The following is a 19,776-nucleotide window of genomic DNA, read 5'->3' on the forward strand; positions in this document are numbered from 1 at the left end:
AAAGTATTGCCCATCCCTCGCTACTACTTTTTCCCATCATTCTGGTAGATCTCGTATACCGTCGCGATAAAACTGTTCTTCTTTTGAGGCTATCCACGGATCAAGCCATTTTTTGATGTCTTCATATGAATGGAACTGCTGGTCAGCTAGACCATGTGCCTTCGATCGGAACAGGTGATAATCGGTCAGCGCAATATCTGGAGAAAATGGTGGGTGTAGTAGGATTTCCCACTTCAGTGTTTCCAGGTAGGTTTTAACGGGTTGGGAAACGTGAAGCCAAGCATTGTCAATACCGATCCCCATTGATGGTTTAGCTTGGTTTTAAAAGTTCATAATAAATAACACCAACTTGGTCAAGGCGACGACGTAGAAGCATGACTTTCGTTTCCTTGGATTGCTGTAGTGAATCCATTTTTCACCACCCGTCACGATGCGATAAGGAAAACCCTTCCTTTTTTGCCGCTGGAGCAGTTGTTCACAGGCGAAAAAACGACGTTCAACATCCCTTGGTTTTAACTAATAAGGAGCCCAGGTCCCCTGTTTATGAATCATTCCCAAAAGCATACAATTGCTTGGAAATGGATTGGCGGGTAACTCCTTATACTGAAACGCGCTCTTCTTGCGTTTGACACGGATCCTCATTCAGTAATGCCTCCAATTCAGCTTCAGCGTCTTCGAAGGTTTTTGGCCTTCCTTCACGCGGACGGTCGTCAACATTAAAATCACCGTCTTGTCTTTGAAGCAACGGAACCAATCTCGGCACGTTGTTTCACTTAAAGCAGCATCTCCATATACTTTTTGTAGCCCCCGATACGCTTCAGCCGCCGTTTTTCTCGAATAAAAGAGGAAAAGCAACACTTCCCGCAAATGAGGATTATTCGGCACAAAATCAGACATTTTCACAAAACCGAAAGTATATGATACCAAAACAAAATCACTAATGTGTCGAGGTTTAGGACGTTTAGGTTATGTTAGAATCGACTAGCACACGCTGCTGGCGGCATCTATTGACAAACAGCGGGAATTTAGTTGCGCACCTAATAAATACATATTTTCGTTTTACATTTAAATGAACCTATGAATTTTTCTAAAGCTTTCGACAGAGTCCCACGACATTTTATAACATAAATTATCTTCGCTTGGGTTTCACTCTGTTTTCCTGTATTGGTTGAAGTTTTCTTATTAATTCGTCACATTTTGCTAAGGCCGTCCCAAGCAGTTTCTTCTTAATTTGAAGCTATTTGTATGCACATATTTGAGAAAAACCACTGAAAGCAATTTTTATTTGCCATAAAGCCTAATATAAGTCGCCCAGAGAAGCAAATTTTACTCAAGATGCCAATAACGAAAAGGTTAAATCGAATGAAAATTTATCAAAATACCCAAAAACTTTGCACGAACAAGAATTTTCATTATATAAGTATGCCTTCGATACAGTATATTTATAAATATATACGCACATATTTATATGTACATGGTATTATAAACAAAATTTACAACTCATATGTATGCGTAAACATCACGAAAACATTTATCAAAAAAAATAAAAGTCATCAGACAACTGTCAGAGCTACTGGCAATCATCAAACGGAAATCATCTTCCAATCACATTTACTGCTGTAATATTGAATAATGCACACACATTCACATAATGTAAATGTATATCTATGCGCATGATTAAAAAACAAATAGTATGAAATACCGATAATCAAACAGTTGGATAAAGAAAAGAAAATATATGCAGTGATGTCACTCAAAAACTGGTGATGGAGAGGGCACAACAAAGTAGAAGAAAGTTAAAAAATAAACACAAAGTAGATAAAACCTAAGAGAGAGCGAGAAAGAGATGTGAATAACGCTGGGCGGATCTCATTGGACGTTAAGCTGATGCAGAGCATATAATGCAGGACCTCTTGTGTTATTGCCTAAGATTCTGCACATCGCGAAAGCAGTTAAAGGTTTTGCGTTCATCCCTTCATTGAGGAGTATTTTGCGGATCACTGGTAGAGAAGTTTTCTATGCTATTCGATCCTAGTAAATTTATATTTATTTATGCTTAAAGAATGCAATATCAGTTTTGATCGAGTTTTTCTAACTAAATTATGAGAATTTGAAACAAAGAGTGAAACGTTTTCTTCTTTTACAACGAAAAAGTGTTGGTCTCTTATTTCCTGTTAACATTAAGCGAAATGTTTGAGATCTATTAAAAAAATTAGGTGATTTTTTTAATTTCTTATTATTGATGATTTTCAGTATTTTTGTTTTTTTGCTAGTCAATTGCTTCAGTTTACAAAAAATAAAAATATGGCATTAATGCATCTTGTTCCGACTTGACCTTAGCAAAATTTCAAAAAAAAAAAACAAAAATTGTAAAAGTTATCGCTGTTTGCAGATTCATCTAAAATCAATCGGTCAAGAGAAATTAGTTTTATTAGGGTGAGTCTTCATCTATTTCTGTCGACTTTACTTTAAGTAAGAAAGTATTTATGACCATCTCTTCCACAATGGCAGATGCCAATAACGAACCTCGCTCTGGAGGCCCCCACACGTCAACAACAGATGAAAATGTTGAAGCAATGAACAAAATTGTTTTGGAATACCAGCGAATCACTACTAGATATATTTACTGAGGATGTACGCATATCGGTGTCATATAATTTTTTCGAATGTTTTGTTCATGAGACGTGCGGCAGCGACATTTTTCTGAAATTGCTTAATTTTGACCAGAGGAGCCATCGCATCAGCATCGCTTAGGAGCTGCTGAATGAATGAAACTGATTGTGGTAACAACTGGTAGCGAGTCATGGGTTAAGATGTCGAAACCAAGGCCAAATCATTCCAAAGGAATAGCCTAGGAGTGTTAAGAGGGGATAAGAACTGCAAGCAGGAAGACTCAAGTCAAATTCCAAAAGTGGTTCGAAGAAGTGCTTCGTTGATTGGAGAAAGCGTTTTGCTGCCCCAAGTATGTCGTAGCTGAGGAGGATTACTTTGAAGCAGATAAAACAGATTAAGATAAATGTATAAATATTTTTCGAGCAAAGGAACAAGTCATCTTACTTTTGGGACAAACATCGCTCAACTCATACAAGGTAAAGTCTAAAATAAACAACACTGAGCTAAAATAGAAACGACAGGAACTTTGTTCTGATAACTTTGAGCTTCTTCATTCGGAATAGTAACTTTGGCCTCAATGCACTGTTTTGAGCCATCTAAAAACTTTTCGAAAGAGTGTTTCAGGTCAATAACCGGAATGTCATTCAGGATGTCTGTGCAAGCCTCTACGGACACAAAACGTTTTCCTTTCATGGCCAAATGCAATTTTCCATATAGATGGAAGTAACAGGGAGCCATATCAGGTGAACACGGTGAGTGACTCATTGTGCAAAATACGATTTCTAGTCAAAAAATCAGTCACAAGAGTGGATCGATGAGAGGGTGAATTATCATGCAATAAGCGCCAATTCCCTCCTTCGCGGTATTCAGGGCGATTTCAAGGAATGCGATGCAACAAACGCTTCAAAACGCCAAGATAGAAAATTGTCCTTGTGGACAATTCCCTTGGAATCGTAAAAACAAATGAGCATCGAATTGATTTTTGACTTCTCCAAATCCAATTTTTTCGGTAGTGGCTCGTCTGCAGCTTTCCATTCAGCACTTTGACGCTTAGTTCTCGTCTTTGCTCGCGTCTTTAATGAGGTATTTCGAATGTTGAATTCTGAGCAAATTTTGGTCCTCAGTTAACTTGTGCGGAATGAAGCGTATACAGACCTTTCGTAAGCCCAAATGATCAGTTAGAATGCCATAAATCGATATTTTGGAGATATTCAACTCCGACTCCATGAATTTTCACGATGATTTGGGTTCATTTTTTATAAATTCACGAACAATTCCGATGGAGTTGTCATTTATGTCCTCACAACCATCTCTGAAGCGTGTAAACCACTCACTCACGCCATAAACTTTTTTCATCAATTCAAATGTTTCGGTATACGATTTTACCGATTTTAAAACACAATTTGATATTAGCTCTTTGTTCGAAACTCATTTTTGTACCCATGACACGAACATACTGACACTTTAAACGCAATAACTTCGCTTCCACTGAAGCGAATGTCACCAAACTTTCACTGGAAGTCCGCTAGGAATGTAACTTCCCACGCACTAACTCATTAAAAAGATGGTGCCATCAAGAATATTTTTGTGACGCCAGTCTTGTTTATTTTGGACTTCAGCTTGTAGTTTTTTTGTGTATTTTATTAATATTTACGTGTATTTTTCCATTTCTTTTTTTTTTTATTTTTTCCATTTGTATTTTATGTGGATGTTGTTAAAAATTGATATGTACATATACATATGTACAAAATTGATAGTATACATACTTATTAAGTACTCGTCGCTTCCAAGATGAATACGAAGTATGTAAGTAGTCCAATAAGAAATCTAATACAGAAAATAAAATAAAAATTATTTATTAAAAAACTTTTCCTATTTTATGCATATGTACGTATAAATAATACATGATTTCGAAAAATGTATGTCTTGCAATGTATGTGCATGCATGCAAACTTATTGATCACACATGCCAGCTGAAAAATAAATATGATAATAAACAAAAAACTTTGGCATACAAATGAAAAAATTAGCAAAAACAATAGTTGAAAATTAGTAGTAGCAGAAATGCAAAAAAAGAAAACTAAAGGCGCATAATTTCAGATGTCCTTTAACACTTTTCAATTTCCGCCAAACAAGCAAAAAAACGATGTACTTATATTATTCCACTTTCTTTGTTTTACCATTTCAATTTGTGTGCCAGAAAAGTTTTTTCATTAAAATAAATTTGCCTGTATTGACTGCTGTCTATACAGAAACTTGTCTGCCAAATAATTTACACTACTAATTTTGCAAATGTGCGCCTCGTTCACTTTGTGCCTGCATACATATACATACATACACGTATAGATATATATATACATATGCATATACATACATATACATATATACATATAGTAAGCAGTGTTATTCATCGACTATGGTTTGTGTTCAGGAACCCACGCAGATATTTGAGTTGGTTCGCAAATTTTCAACAAAGTTGAAATTTAAAATTGAAATTTGAAAAGGCAAACCAAGAAGCACCCAGGGAATGGTAACACCTAAAACACTCAGGCTAAAAGTCCATTATATTCAAGACTCGGGGAAGTAAAAGGGTAGATAGTAAAGGAGGGAAGGAGAGAAGTGCCAGAGGCAAAAAGGTGGGATAGAATAGAGACAGAGAGAGAGACAGAGGCAGAGACAGAGACAGAGACAGCGACCGAGAGAGAGACGAAGATAGTTAGTCCTGCGAGAATTTTCCAGATTTTTTAACAAATCTGAAAATATTCCCCTGTTTGAGAGAACGAATATTGCCCATTCACATTACATCGCAACGCAAATTTTGCAGCCCTGCCCTGGCAAAGGCAAGACAGTCACAGAGAAAATGCTCAGCGCTATCCGACTTCTCTAAGTAAGCCAGGCAAATCAAGTATTCAATGATTCCAATGATAGTCATATGCTGACCCCATGAGTTGTATGCTGTAATAATGCCGACCATCAACCGAACGTCTTTTCAACCAAGTTTTAGAAGAAAGTTCGTTAGTTTTCTTTTCGGGTTTGTCACAAAACACTTTGCATCACACATCGCTCTTTATATAAATTACATACATAATCGGTGATCCAATTAATGATTCCTGTAGGTAATTCCGATTATTGGCTTTGGTCTCCATGGGCTAACCGCTGATCCCCAGTTGGACAAAGCTGGTGTCTTTTAAATTTTTATTTACTTTACAAATACTTCCATGGATTATATATTATATATTATTTAATTTGTTGGCCTTTATCATAGGCAGTACAACTACATTTTTGTTTTCCTTTTTTGGTTTTAGGTTTTTATATTTATTTACTTATTTACTTAGTCATTGAATATTCTGCAGATTATGATGATGATGAATCTCCGGAATATTCTAGGCAAACACCATCAATAACGACGCACTGTGGATATGATAAGGACATTTCCACGGCAGCCGGTTCTACGTTACCGGAATGACTCGGGTTTTTCCCGACCAAGGGCTGCCGCTCCAGTAAACTAGCCCCGTCTAGTGTACCGTACTGTGAAATTAATCTTCACGAATGAGGAACCCATCCTTCAAATCAAATGCAGAAAGTGGCGATGGATAGGTCACACATTGAGAAAACCACCAAATAGCATCACGAGAATGGCACTGGTTTAGAACCCGTAAGGAAGCAGAGGTCACGGTCGACCAAAAAACGCTTGGAGAATGGTCGATGTTGCGCGAACTAGCAGATGCCGAGATCACATGGAACGGTGCAAAAACAACCGCACAGAACCGTGTACGATGGAAGAGTCTTGTTGAGGCCCTAAGGTCCCAAGGGGAGTGAACAAGGAAACAAAAACACAAAAAAAATTAAGTCTTTGAACAAAAGTTTCATTCAGACTATTTACAAAATAGGGTAATTAGTAATTGAGGTTTTAAAAACCTGGAATACTGAATTGAAAATATTAAAAAATACATTTTTCGAAGATGAAAAATCAAGTTAAATGGAATTCGAAATTAAATTAAATTCATTCCAAACCCGAACAAAGATAAGGAGGGAGCATTACGCGCGAAAGTGCAACCATCTCTTTATTACGAGTAAATGCTTATATTCATAACATTTATGTCCGAGGTGACCCTCACTAAAATTTTCTGATAAATATTTTTGTAGAACATTTTTTGTTCCTCAAAAGTGCCTTTAAAGAGTACTTTTTGGGCTTATTTGGAAAAACAGGTCGAATAGATTCACGAAAAGAGAAGCTATAAGGTTAAAGTGTTCAACAAAAATGATGTCCATCAAATTTCACTATGGAATATTAACAATTATATTATTTTCAGTAATCAACTCAAACTTTGACAAGCTGTTAAGAAAAACCAAAACGTACTGGAGCATACCTCAATCTTACAAAAATTGCCTACTAATAATGTGCTTTCCCAGCCAGCTAGTCCCTTTTCTGTTTCCAATATAATATTTTTATCAATAATCAACTTATGGCACTTTTTTGAAGTAATATCAAAATTTCCATGAGCAAAATTTGCGCACTTTGACAAACTCTAAAGAAAAACCGACACGTGCTGGAAAAAATTTTTAACTTTTTCTACTTTGTAATCGAAAGTACGAGCGCATAATGCGCACACGTCTAGTTTAAAAATATTTTCACTATTTTGTGATGCTGTTTATATGAAATATCCTCTCATAAAACTAATTGTTGCCCTTTTCTATTTTTCTTTTGCTGCATTGCAGGTTTCCTTTCATGGGACGTTGGCGATTGTCACGTCGATTTGGAGGAGGAACTGAATACGATAACGCAACACGCATCTGATGGAGAGGAAGCTCGTCATGGTAAGTGTGTGAGATATTTGAAGAATTTCAAATTTATGTAATAGAAGAAGGCGTACACACTTTAAATATGTGTTTTTAACAAAAATAAAATCTATATGGAAAAGTGTAGGTAATAATGATATAAAGAACTTAAATTTCGCAAATAGTTGCGTATACGACATGTCGCACAATTTATCACAGCCATCACATACAAAGTACTGAAACTGAGTATGTAACATGAAACTTATTTCAAATGCTGCACGCAAGCTGAAGTTTATGTAACTTTTAAAACTTAAGATGAAAAAGCTATGAAAAAGAGGTAGAGAGGCATAATAATCAGTTTATGAGTAGTAAAAAAGTTATAAAAGAAGGACAAAGAGAAGTACTTACAAAGTACCTTAAGGAATTAAATGCTAAGGCAGAAAATTGTATGAGCATAAATATATATTAAAACAAGAAGAGCTATGTTGGATCATAGCGTACAAACTTACACTATTTAATATGCGCTAAAATGGTTATATGTAAAGCTTTTCAAATATATACTCGTATATGCAGTATGTCCATACGCATGTGATCTCTTTCAATTTTACATCCCTCCAGCTTAATACTTATGTTTGAAGTTGTGAGACACAGCCTTAATCCGTTAACGGGTTGTGATCCTTGATCAGGCCATATAAGTAAGTAAGTAAGTCTCATCTCACAAGTGTCAGAAGCTTAAGCTTGAAAACCATGTTACAGAAGCTTGTTTCGATTAATTTAGAATAACTGCTGATACATACATATATTACTACTTGTTAGTAAAAATATATAAATACATTATTTCATAATTCTTATAGTCTAGAACAAAATTTATCAACGATAAGTATGCATACTTATCTATATAATTCATTCAGTGACAAATGCAAAGTTGATTTGAAAGATAATAAAAAATCAAAAGCCAAAAAAATTGAAATTTTCTTAAATCTATTCAATGGACGACTTATGATCCAAATGTTAAGTTAGGGAGTGCTGGCTGGTCTGTAAAAAGATCTTACTTAGACCACTAGGACGCTAAGCATCTGGAATCGAAGATATTATTTTATGTAATTCTTTATGCAGATCTTCACGAGTTTTAACAAGCCGTTCAGCATTTTGTCAGCAAAATCCTTCAACAATGAACAATGTATTGAGCCTAGGCACATTTGTCCAGTCCTACGAAGAGCGTGGCAATGGAAAAGCAGGTGATTGAAAGCACCCATAGCACTCGTTTCATTGCATGTGTTATACGCATCGCTTTGGACAAGTCCCATTTTCGCTGCGTGCTGTGGGGTGCGATAGCATTCCGTCAGTACGCCAACACATATATTTTCGTCTTTCCTAGACAGTGATTAAATAAATTATGCAGTTTTCATTTCCTAGATCCTTAGCAGAATTGGCAGTTTTGTAGAAGGTTGAGTATTCCCATATCGACTGCGTTTCCAGAGCTAATTCCTCATTTAGTTATATTTTCAGAGCGGAGAGTGGTGTGCTCAATCTCATGAAGCGAATGTCTGCCTTAGCGAGCTCATCGGCTCCCTCATTTCCGTGTATGCCTTTGTTTTCTGGTATCTTATAAATACTGGCCTTCCCCTTTTCCGTAGAGTTTCTCCATTTTTGATCTGTACTTTTGAACACATTCCGAGGTAGTGCAAGGAGCTATAATTGCTTTAATAGCCGCTTGACTATCAATGAAAATCTTTGTCCTAATATTAAAAGGAGTTAATTCCAGAGCTACTTCAGCTGCTTTTTTTGTTGCGACATCATAGATTTCAGCTTGAAATATTCCACAGTAATTAAAGAGTCTGTAAGACTTTTGAAGACACAGCCGCTCCTACTCCTTTCGCTATTTTGAACCCATTTGTAAAGAAATTATATGAACGGTACGTAGATTCTAGAACTTTCTGCCATGCCTTATGCTCAATAATGACGCTAGGCTTTTTGCCAAATTTATTTCTTGGAATTACGTATTCTGACCTTGCGTTTGAATCCAGACCATTGCTGGGACCAGAAAGCCTCTATGTGCTGAAGTTGTCCTGACATTTTCAATCTTAGAGCAGAACTTTTGGCTGTCAGTTGAGAATCCTTTCTATTGCCGCTGTTGGAGTTGTGATCATAGCGTCAGTTACACATACTCCTGCAATCCTTTGCACGCTTTCCAATCTTTTAACGTAAATCTCTTTATCGCACGCCGTCCACCAAATTATCAAACCATAGCGCATTGTTGGAAAAGTGTATTAGGTTATGCAATACACAGGTTTAGCAATTCGCCTGATCTTTTCTTATCTATTTGCAGCCAAATTAGTCTGGTTGTAAAACTGGTATTTTCTTCTCTCCATGACCTATTGGCCTCCTGAAGAATATTATTTTTCATTCCAATATTGCCTCTGTTTGGAAGCAGAGGAAGATTAGTACCCTTTCTGGCTAGCTTATCGGCCTTGCAATTTCCTTCAACATCTCTGTATCTCGAAATCCATATGAGGCTGACCTTCAAGATGGTGATAATATCATTTAGAGCTGCCAGGCTTCCTGAGCAACCTTTGGTTTTAGTATAACTGCTTCCATTGATTTGATGGCCATCTATCCGAGAAGATATTTATTGTAATTTTTGTTGTGGCGTGTGTGTTAAGATACACAGTTACCACCTTTATGGCTAGAACTTCTGCCTGATAGACGCTACGGTAGTCAGCAAGTCAGACAGATAATTCTAATCCTAACTTTTTAGAAAAAACCCCATACCCTACTTTATTTTGTAGCTTGCATCCATCCGAAAAAGTATAGTAGCTAAAGCGGGGGGAAAAAAATAATAATAATTAAAAATTGTTCAATCTTCTCTATATCGGAACATAAGAGGCATAAACAGTTCTATTCTGCTCCATAAAGAATAAACCATTATTCCTCATTTTCGTATTTTTGTAGAATAGGAAAATAAATGCGCCACTTAAAAAGAGGGCAGCCAGCTGCACCACTGATGATATTAAAGATAAAATGAAGAGGAATAATACTGCTTCTGTTTTTTAACGACTTCGAATTGATTAGGGCACATTTTGCAGCATATCATTCATAGTCATATGCGGACTTAAAGTATTCAGTCACATTTTCATTATAGCCATATGCCTACTTAGTGGCATTAAACTACCTTGACTACATTATTTTATGTCATTTTATACATAAAATTTTTTTTTTTAATTTTTCCCCACATATTCCATGCTTCTGTGCTTTTAATCTTCGCCATAAAAATGTTTTTGAACTTTGCTGACGCTTTTAATCCGAGCGTTAAGTTAAAATTTTTACCAAGTGCGCGCACTTGACGTTCTGCAGATTGCGCGCACCTGCCTGCATACGCAACATATGTGTGCATATGTATGTGCAACAACAACTTCTGCGTTTCACTCGCTCCCGGAGTGTATCCTATTCCCTACGCTGCGTATTGTGGCGCTCATTTCCTGACCACGCCAGCTTAAGCGCAGGCATATCATATGTTCGCTTGTTCGCTTGTGTGGCTGTGGACAGTATGGCATTTGGTTGGCGTTGCTTTTTTTTAATTTTCATATTACTTCACTTTACCATTATTACATTTCGCTCCTCACCTCTAATGGCGTTTTCCTTATTTTTCTTGCTTAATTTCCATTTTTAGCATTTTCCGTACATATTTCATGTTCTTACATATTTTTTTTTTCTTTTTTCACATTTCTCATTTTATCCGTTCCGTGCTCATATTACTTTTGCGGGTAATAAAATTAAAATTACCGCAGCGTAAATAGTTGGCAGGCCAATATGGCTGAGTGACCATGTGGAAGGCATTTAAGTGTATGTGCGCATGTATGTGTGTATGTTGAAAAGCATATGAATGCTATTTTGCATGGTTTTAAGTAAGTGGTTTCAGCGTACTTAAATGAAAATGTTTTTTATCCATATGCCCAAACATACATACATACATACATAGGCATGTTTGCTTAGTCAAAAGCGCACATATTTGCGTTGAAATAAAAAAATTTAGAGAAAAATTTCATTTTTTAGGCGTATAAAACTTTTGAAACTTGCTTCACATGTCTCAGCTGGGGTCGAGGAAAGCGTTTTCGCTAGCAAAGTACTTAAGTTCATTTAGAGCGGTGTACTTCCCTTGCAGCGCGCATCCGTTTACATGAATCAGTCCCATCATTGAATCTACCGCATGTTCTATGTAAGCGATTCCAAGTCGAGTATTCTTGGCATTGTCATCAGTTCTCCTAAAACTTGGGTTCGTAAAAGTTGCTAGGCTTGAGTATACTAGGTAGATAGATAGGTAGGTAGGTAGCCACAAGCTGCAGTCGGTCTTTAAGACAACTTACTTAGACTGTTGGCGATCCAATGCAGCTTTCCTGCTACACCTTGTTAAGCCATTTTATTTTGTAAACCCACAGATCTGGTTGACTAAGGTCTGACTCTAAGGACATCAGTGTCATTCAAGATCGACGACCCAAGCATCTAAACTTAGTGGCATGACACACAGAAGAGTGGCAAATGGGCAGATATCTGGCAGACTCTTCCTCCTCCTCCTACTTGCAGTTTCTGCAATAGTTGAGCCTTTCTCATGGTTCAGTCTTAAAGCAAGTCAACCCTAGAGACACTGAGCTGTAATCAAAGCAACAAGCATAGAGATGTTTTTCCTTGATCGATTAAGTAGCACATTTGAGCTACTGGCGTTCCATTTTAGGCAAATTCTTTTTGTAACGTTACATCGTCAGATTATCAACTCATCTTTGAAGTGGCTAAAGTGGCAATGCTGTTTGTACCAGTGCAGTTTGTCGGTTGAGGGGGTATACATACAACCTCCATACCAAAAGGGAGGCGAGTGGTAGTGGCTAATTTATCTTCCTTACAATTCCCTGGTCTCTCACTATGCCCTGGCAGTGGAAATATTCCACCATCTTGGTAAGCGATGCCCGGCATTTGCGAACAAGGATAGATTTAGTAGCAACCCGATTTAATTGCAGCTTGCCTGTCAGAATAAATTTAGATTTCTCCGAAAGTAGACACATTTTTGGCTAGACAGGCAGCTTTCTCATTCATGCCTATAGTTTCAGCCACATATACGCTACAATAAACTTGAGTACAAGAAAAAAAAGCTTAAAAAAGCTCCAAAAAAAATTTAAAATTTTTTCTGTGCTGAAAATTTTCGTACAGACTTTTTGTGAAATTGAATTTTTACAGCCTTCTTTTCAATTTATAGCATGAAATAAAATAAATAATTTACAGGATACTCTAAATTAAATAAAACAATTAGCAAAAAAACTACAATAATATAAGAAAAACTTAAAAAAACTATATTTATAAATTTTGGGAAAAAGTAATTTTTTTGCTAAATTTTGTTGGGGGAATATATTTTTTTGCGGTTTTTTTTCTTAGATTTTATTGATAGCTTTTTATATCTATTCAAATGTTTCTTAATAAAAAAATCAACAGAACGAAATTAAGTTAAAAGCCGAAATTTAATTAAAAAATCCATTTTTTTTTTGCTAAAAGTTTTTGGGGAACCATATTCTTCATAATTTTGGAAAACACCTTCCACAGATTTTTCCTTAATTTTTTATTCATGGATTTATAAAATTATTTTCATAGCTTTTGTTTAATTTATAGGTCAAAATAAAATAAATTTAAAAAATGTATTAAAGACAAATTTAATAAAAAAAACTTGTAAAAAATTTTTGGGGAAGAATTATTTTTTGTAATTTGGAAAACTACCTTCCTCAAATTTTTTTATTAATAGATTTTTATATATACATATATATATATATATATAATTGGCGCGTACACCCTTTTTGGGGGTTTGGTCGAGCTCCCCCTCCTATTTGTGGTGTGCTTCTTGATGTTGTTCCACAAATGGAGGGACCTACAGTTTCAAGCCGTCTCAAATATTTTTATGAGGAGCTTTTTCGTGGCTTTGCCATTGCGTGCCGAAGGGCGACCGCAATTAGAAAAATGTTTTTCTTAATTTTGGTGTTTCACCGAGATTCGAACCAACGTTCTGTCTGTGAATTTCGAATAGTAATCACGCACCAACCCACTCAGCTACGGCGGCCGAATACTACTAGATTTTTATACTTATTAAATTATTGTTATAATCCTTACTTAATTTATAGGATAAAGTAAAATAGATAAAACAAAATTTAATTATAAAAAAGTTTTTTGCTACACTTTTTTAGGAAACTCTTTTTTCGTAGTTTTTGAAACAAACGTTCTTCAGATTTTTTTCTAATTTTTTGTTAATAGACTAATGTTTCTTAAATTAATGGATAAGGATATGGAAATCTATGGATAAGTTCGTGCGGTTTTACAACAGATGGCGTAACTTGATTATTATTCCATCGATCCACATTTCCAAACATTCATTGGAGAGCTACTGTCGTAAGGCACAAACGTCAGTATAAGTTTTTTATTTGAAGCGTAAACAACAATATTTTTACCACACTTGAAAATGTCGAATTTCGTGCCAAATAATGTGTTTTTGCGGGGAATTTTTTAATATGAAGAAAAAAGCAGCCGAAAGTCATCGTATCTTGGTGGAAGTTTATGGTGAGCTTGCTCTAGCTGAGCGAACGTGCCAGAAGTGGTTTGCACGCTTTAAAAGTGGTGATTTTGGCCGCGCCGCCAAAGTTCATGGATACCGAATTGGAGGAATTGCTCGATCAAGATCCGGCTCAAACGCAAGAAGAGGTTGCAAAAACTATGGGAGTTGATCAATCAACCATTTCCAAACGTTTAAAAGCCATGGGAATGATCCGAAATTCAAATTTCGAAAAAAAACCGCACGAACTTATTCATTTGTAAAATTTAAAGAATAAAAACTCAGTTAAACTTTTTTTTTAATTCTGGAATTCTGGAAAAAAATTGTTATTTATTAATTTTTGGAAAAAAAAAAATTACTTCCATCATTTCTAAATATTTTTTTTTCTTAATATTTTATTGATAGATTCTCACAACTTTTCGAGGCGACAGAATTTAGACAAAATTTGGAAGAAGAGCTAAATTTAGTCCAAGTAAAAAATCCGGTTCAGAAATCAACATTTTACATTTCCAATAGAATTAAATCTAGGTCACATGTTTTTCAGTAGTCAGAGATGCATTGTATATTTTAAAAATTCGCTAAATTGACTGGAATAAAAAAAATTCTACCCGATTTAAGACTAATTATAAATGTCCCGAATATTTATTAGAATTATTTAGTTAATCGATTCCAGCGAATTTATTATTGCATTTTGGTGAGACATCTTATTAAAATGTCTAAAGCAAATTATTTTTTTAAGCTACTAATTTTGAGTGCAAAAAGTAAAGAGGTATTGCAGACAATGCAGGCTATGGCAAGCAGCGATTTGTGAAATGACCTATTAACGCAAAGATCTCAAGGTCATAGTGCAAGTCTCGTAACCAAACAGGCTGCGCTCGCAATTTATTTGTGAAACGTGTTTCATTTAAAGCAATTAATTCCTCTAAAATCCGGTGAAAAATTATAATTAAATAAAAATGGCATTCACATAAAAGCGTGAAATCTGCTAAACTACATACTTGACCTTTGGGATTTCACGCAAAAAAATGTATGGCAATTAGATTTTTTACAAAACCCTTCCGTCAAACAATTATTATGTTTTTTTTTCTATTACTGCGCATTAACGAGCATTTGCTTGTATGCATGCGGCTGAGCAAGAAATTTCACCACCTTGACTTAATGGCATTCGCATGGGCACTATAAAAATTTTGCGTGTTTTTCCACATTCTACTGGTATTAGTATGGCACCGACTCAAACGAGTTAGGCGTAACCAAAAACAAGGTAAAAAAAAACAAAAAAAGCGGGTAGTGCCAAACCACCAAACCGCCAACAATCAGGCGTCATGCTGGATCAGCGCCGTGTCAACTAAATTACTGGCAGCCGTGGAATAGTTGCACGTTTGGCATTTCTTTCGGACGCCTGTTACCAAGCGCATGGAGATGCAGATATACATACATATATCGGTACATGGAGGAGACATGTATGCACATACAGTCTTTCGCAAAAGTCTAAGACCATTTGAGTGTAATCTGTAATGCACTGCTAGAATTTTGTGATATTTATTAGATTTTTCTTGGGCAAGCTCATGTATTACTTTATTATTATTAGTATTTCCTATGGCTCCAGGAAGGTAAAAAGGGCCAAAAGGGCAAATAGTATTACTTAAAACGTTTTCATTTATAAGATCCCAAAAGTTCACTGGACTGCTTCAAACTTGCTAGATTGCCCCAATATAATTCCCTATGAGATCCTTCCTCTACTTTTGTTCAAATAAAATGTGCTGCCTTGCCTACGTCGCAAAGGGAATTGACGCTCCTTTCCTGGCGAGTTTATCAGCAAACTCATTACCCTCAATACCTTCAATGCTAATGTGGTGCAGTACTCCGAGCAATCACATTTCGTTGGCCCTCGGCCTACTAAGACATTCCGATACAAATTTAAAGATTGCCTGATAAGATTCGTAGGCCTTGGCTGTATAACAAGCTTGCGATCTTCCGGTGCCGGTCGTTGAGCTGTATTAAAGCCGATTTTGTACGGCCTGAATCTCAGAAGAGAGGATATGAGAAACACGATAGGGATACTAACAGCGCATTGACTGATAGACTGGAGGTACCCAGAGAAGACTCAGAGGTGTAAAGTATGAACTCCAGTGGTATCACAATGAGGCCACTAAGGTCTAAGTGTCTCGAATGACAGTCACTCAAGCTAACTGAACCTTACCTAACCTAAACGAAGCTGTATCTGGAAGACTTTTTAGAGTTTTATAAAAAAAATGACGTACATTTTTTTTTTTGGGAAATTGTGAATTTAGTTGAACCGCGCTGGATTTTGCAAAACGCGATGTATAAAGAACCCTAAGTGCTTGAAAAAAACTCTCTCGCAGTATTCCAAAATAAAAATTAATTTTGTTGAAATTATTAATATGTCACAAATCTGCCATCACCTATAGTGGAGAGAGTAAAGTTTATTCTTTGTATCACACTTCTTCACTTCCTCCTCAAAACTAGTAAGCAAGAATATGTTGAATTGAGGTCATGCGTTTCACTGCAGAATACTGGACAAATGTATTCATTGTTAAACAAATATTGCATGCGCAGTTGGGCCAGCCGCACGCCCGCAACAAAAATGCTATGTCGAAGAAAAGCTCAATAGCTGCCATTTTCTATTATATTAACTTAGAAAACTATATAGTAATAATAATTCATTCTGTTTATTATATGTATAATACGTCCCGTATTTGCGTTATAGCGTTGATTTTTGATAATTTTTTTCTGACGGCAAAGACGGCATATAAAGAAATGTTGACCGTTCGTTAAATGGAGAAAATGCACACGAACGCCAGGAAAAAAAAATTGCATAAATCAACGTAACTTTTAAGCGAAACTTTAACTTTGTTTATTTTAAATTTAATGAGCTACAAATCTGCATACTCGAAATTTTTCGAAAATTTCTAAAAATAAAATTTTTCACTTAACATAGTTTGAAGTTTTCATGGAAATTTGTCGAATTTTTTTGTTAGTTTAGTTAGTTTTCACAAAATGTATTTATTTTATCAAAACTCAATGAGCCATAAAATTGCTTGTTCGTCCTTTTGTTAAAATTATTATAATATATAAAAATAAAAATTTTTCACATAAAAAAGTTTAAAATATTCGTGAAAATTTCTTGATTTTTGTTTTTAATTTTCACAAAATTTATTTATTTTATCAAAATTCAATGAGTTATAAAATTGAATCGAACTCTTTTTAAAATTCTAAAAATAAAATATTTTACATAAAAAAGTTTCCAATTTTCATGAAAAACTGTTGAATTTTTTTTTCACAAAATTTATTTATTTTATCAAGATTCAATGAAATATAAAATTGCATACTCGAAATTTATAGCAAACATTTTAAAAATAATTTTTGGACATAAAAAAGTTTCTAATTTTCATGAAAATTTGTTGACTTTTTTTTTAATTTTAATTTTAATTTTCATTTCATTAATTTATTTATTTTATCAAATGAGTTATAAAACTGCATACTTTAAATTTTTCTAAGCATTCTAAAAATAAAAGTCTGAAATGCTCATGAAAATTTGTTGAATTTTTTTTACAAAATTTGTAACTTCCATTCAAGTGATTTTTGGGAGGAAATGAACTATTCCTTCATAAAATAAATTATTGAAATTAAATTAAAAATAAATATTTTGTCAAAATTTGTTGCCTATAGTTAATTAACGCAGAGTTTTTCATTGTGCCGCTGAAAAAAATTAAAACGAATACTAATTTTCTTTCAAATACTGTGGTTTGACTACCAAGTAAACATTTTTTCTGAATGTGATAATCATTGCAATCTCTATTTCAACCCAGTTTGAGTGTTTCGAAAATTTCAAAGTGATTTCGCTCTAAATTTGATGAAGGTTAAATAAACTACAGTAGCCTTAAAAGTGTTGCACCAAACTGTATATAGAGCAGGACATAATATACGCTGCTCATATATAGAATATATCATTTATTTACGTAGCGTATTAACTATGCATGCACATAGGCTTACCTTCCCTGTGTGTGTACGTGCTTACATGTGCGGCTTGCTAATAATGCCGCACTTGAGCTACTCGTTAGCACTTTTGCGCTAATGTCGAGCGGCTGAATGAGTGGCTTTTGTGCAAAACTAAAATATTTAGTTACGTATATTTGCATGAATGTATGTGTGTTATATGCACATACACACCGATAAGTATGGTAATTATGCAACACACGTAGAAAATCATACGTGCAAATATTTATACAAAAAAAAGGTGCAGTTTTCCATAAAAAAATGTAGCCCGCACACAAAAGCATATGCGCTGCCGATTCATACGCTTCTGTGCGCACACAATAACCCTGCACGTATGTATATATATTATGATCCTACAACTACAATTATTTCATTTGCCACTTGGCATGTGTGGAAACTTTATGCATAGGAAAACATAAAAATGTAAGAAAAACGAAATTTAGCCATTGCTTTGCTTAGTCACAAAAAAGTTTCAAATTTTCTCGTTTTCAGCCTTACTGCTCATATTTCATAACTCATTTCCTCACTTTTCTTTTTCTTACCACTCATATCCGTTGGTTTTTCCAGCTTAACATCTGGCAAAAGCGCTGAAAATTCGCTTGCCTTTAAGTCACGCGCTCAGGCATATAATTTTCAAATTCTAAATTTTTTCGGCTTAACTCATGCTTACTGCCTTTTTTCGCATAACTACTCTTCTACAGGGTTTTTTCGTAGTCCGCTTTAACTACACACACGCACACACATATTTTTATACTGTTTCTTTGCCACAAATTCCGTGCTGACTTTTAGTGGTCATTCAATTTTCTTGAGTGTCATTCGTCTTTATATGCATATGAATTGTAAAATGCATGTGTTTGGGCACTTAAAACTGCACAAATTTCATATGAGAGCATTTAAGTATTTTCGTGAAAGCGCCGAAAATTGCATGCACTCAAGTTTGAAAGTTTTTCTGCTAATGAGAAAATATATTTGCACCAAGGTTTCAGGGGTAAGAAGGCAAAATTTTAGCAACCAGATAAGATTGTGAACAAACCCAGCGACGAATGTGTAATGCTCCGATGTGAATTGAATTGCCCCTATCAGAGCATGAGCTACCAATTCTGAACATCAATGTGACTATGTGAATTCTTCCGTACTTGAAATAACTCGAAAATTTCGAGGAACTAAAAAATGTTCCAGCTCAAAAAAAAAAAAAAACAATCAAAATTTTTATGAAATACAAAATAAACTCTTAGCGAAAATTGTTGAAGCTATAGCTAAGTAATAATATCTTCCCACATAGTTGTGCCAAGCTCCTCCTCCAATTTGCGATGTTCATATTGATGTTTTTCCACAAATGACGACCCACGTAGTCGAATGGATTAATGCGTGACTACCATACGGAAGTGCACAGATTCGAATCTCCGTGCATGAAATACCAAATGGTAGCAAAAGTCGGCCGGTGATGACAAACTTTCGAGTGTATTTTATGGCAGAAAAAAGTTCCTTTTAAAAATCATGGGGTTAAAACTGCTAATTATAGCCCATCGAGTTTTAGTATAATAAACTGCAAGTTTAAAATGGCTCAAAGATTGCGTTGATTCATTTCATCATTTTTTTCGCTGACGGTGCTGGGTGCTTTCTTAGATATGAAGAAATTGTCGAAAAATCTTTATATGGAGAAAATGCACAAGAACGACTGCAAAAACAATTCTCAAAAATCAACGCGTTTTTTGAGCTACTTCAAACTTGCACATTCTTGCATCAAAATTAAATAAGCCACAAAACTGCATACCCAGAATTTTTAT

The 19,776-nt window shown here is 35.2% G+C and overlaps 1 protein-coding gene across 1 annotated transcript in view; it reads left to right on the top strand.

Moving 5' to 3' along the window:
* The first annotated feature begins 206 nt into the window (after positions 1 to 206).
* The window catches only part of LOC129238367 (microtubule-associated protein futsch), a 90,599-nt gene continuing 71,029 nt past the window's right edge, over positions 207 to 19,776 (top strand). The window contains exons 1-2 of the mRNA XM_054873392.1: positions 207 to 246; positions 7,333 to 7,431. Coding sequence (XP_054729367.1) covers positions 207 to 246; positions 7,333 to 7,431 — 139 coding nt within the window. The remainder of the gene's footprint in view (positions 247 to 7,332; positions 7,432 to 19,776) is intronic.

Source organism: Anastrepha obliqua, chromosome 2 (assembly GCF_027943255.1).
Source record: "Anastrepha obliqua isolate idAnaObli1 chromosome 2, idAnaObli1_1.0, whole genome shotgun sequence".
In the NCBI taxonomy this organism is placed as follows: Eukaryota; Metazoa; Arthropoda; class Insecta; order Diptera; family Tephritidae; genus Anastrepha; species Anastrepha obliqua.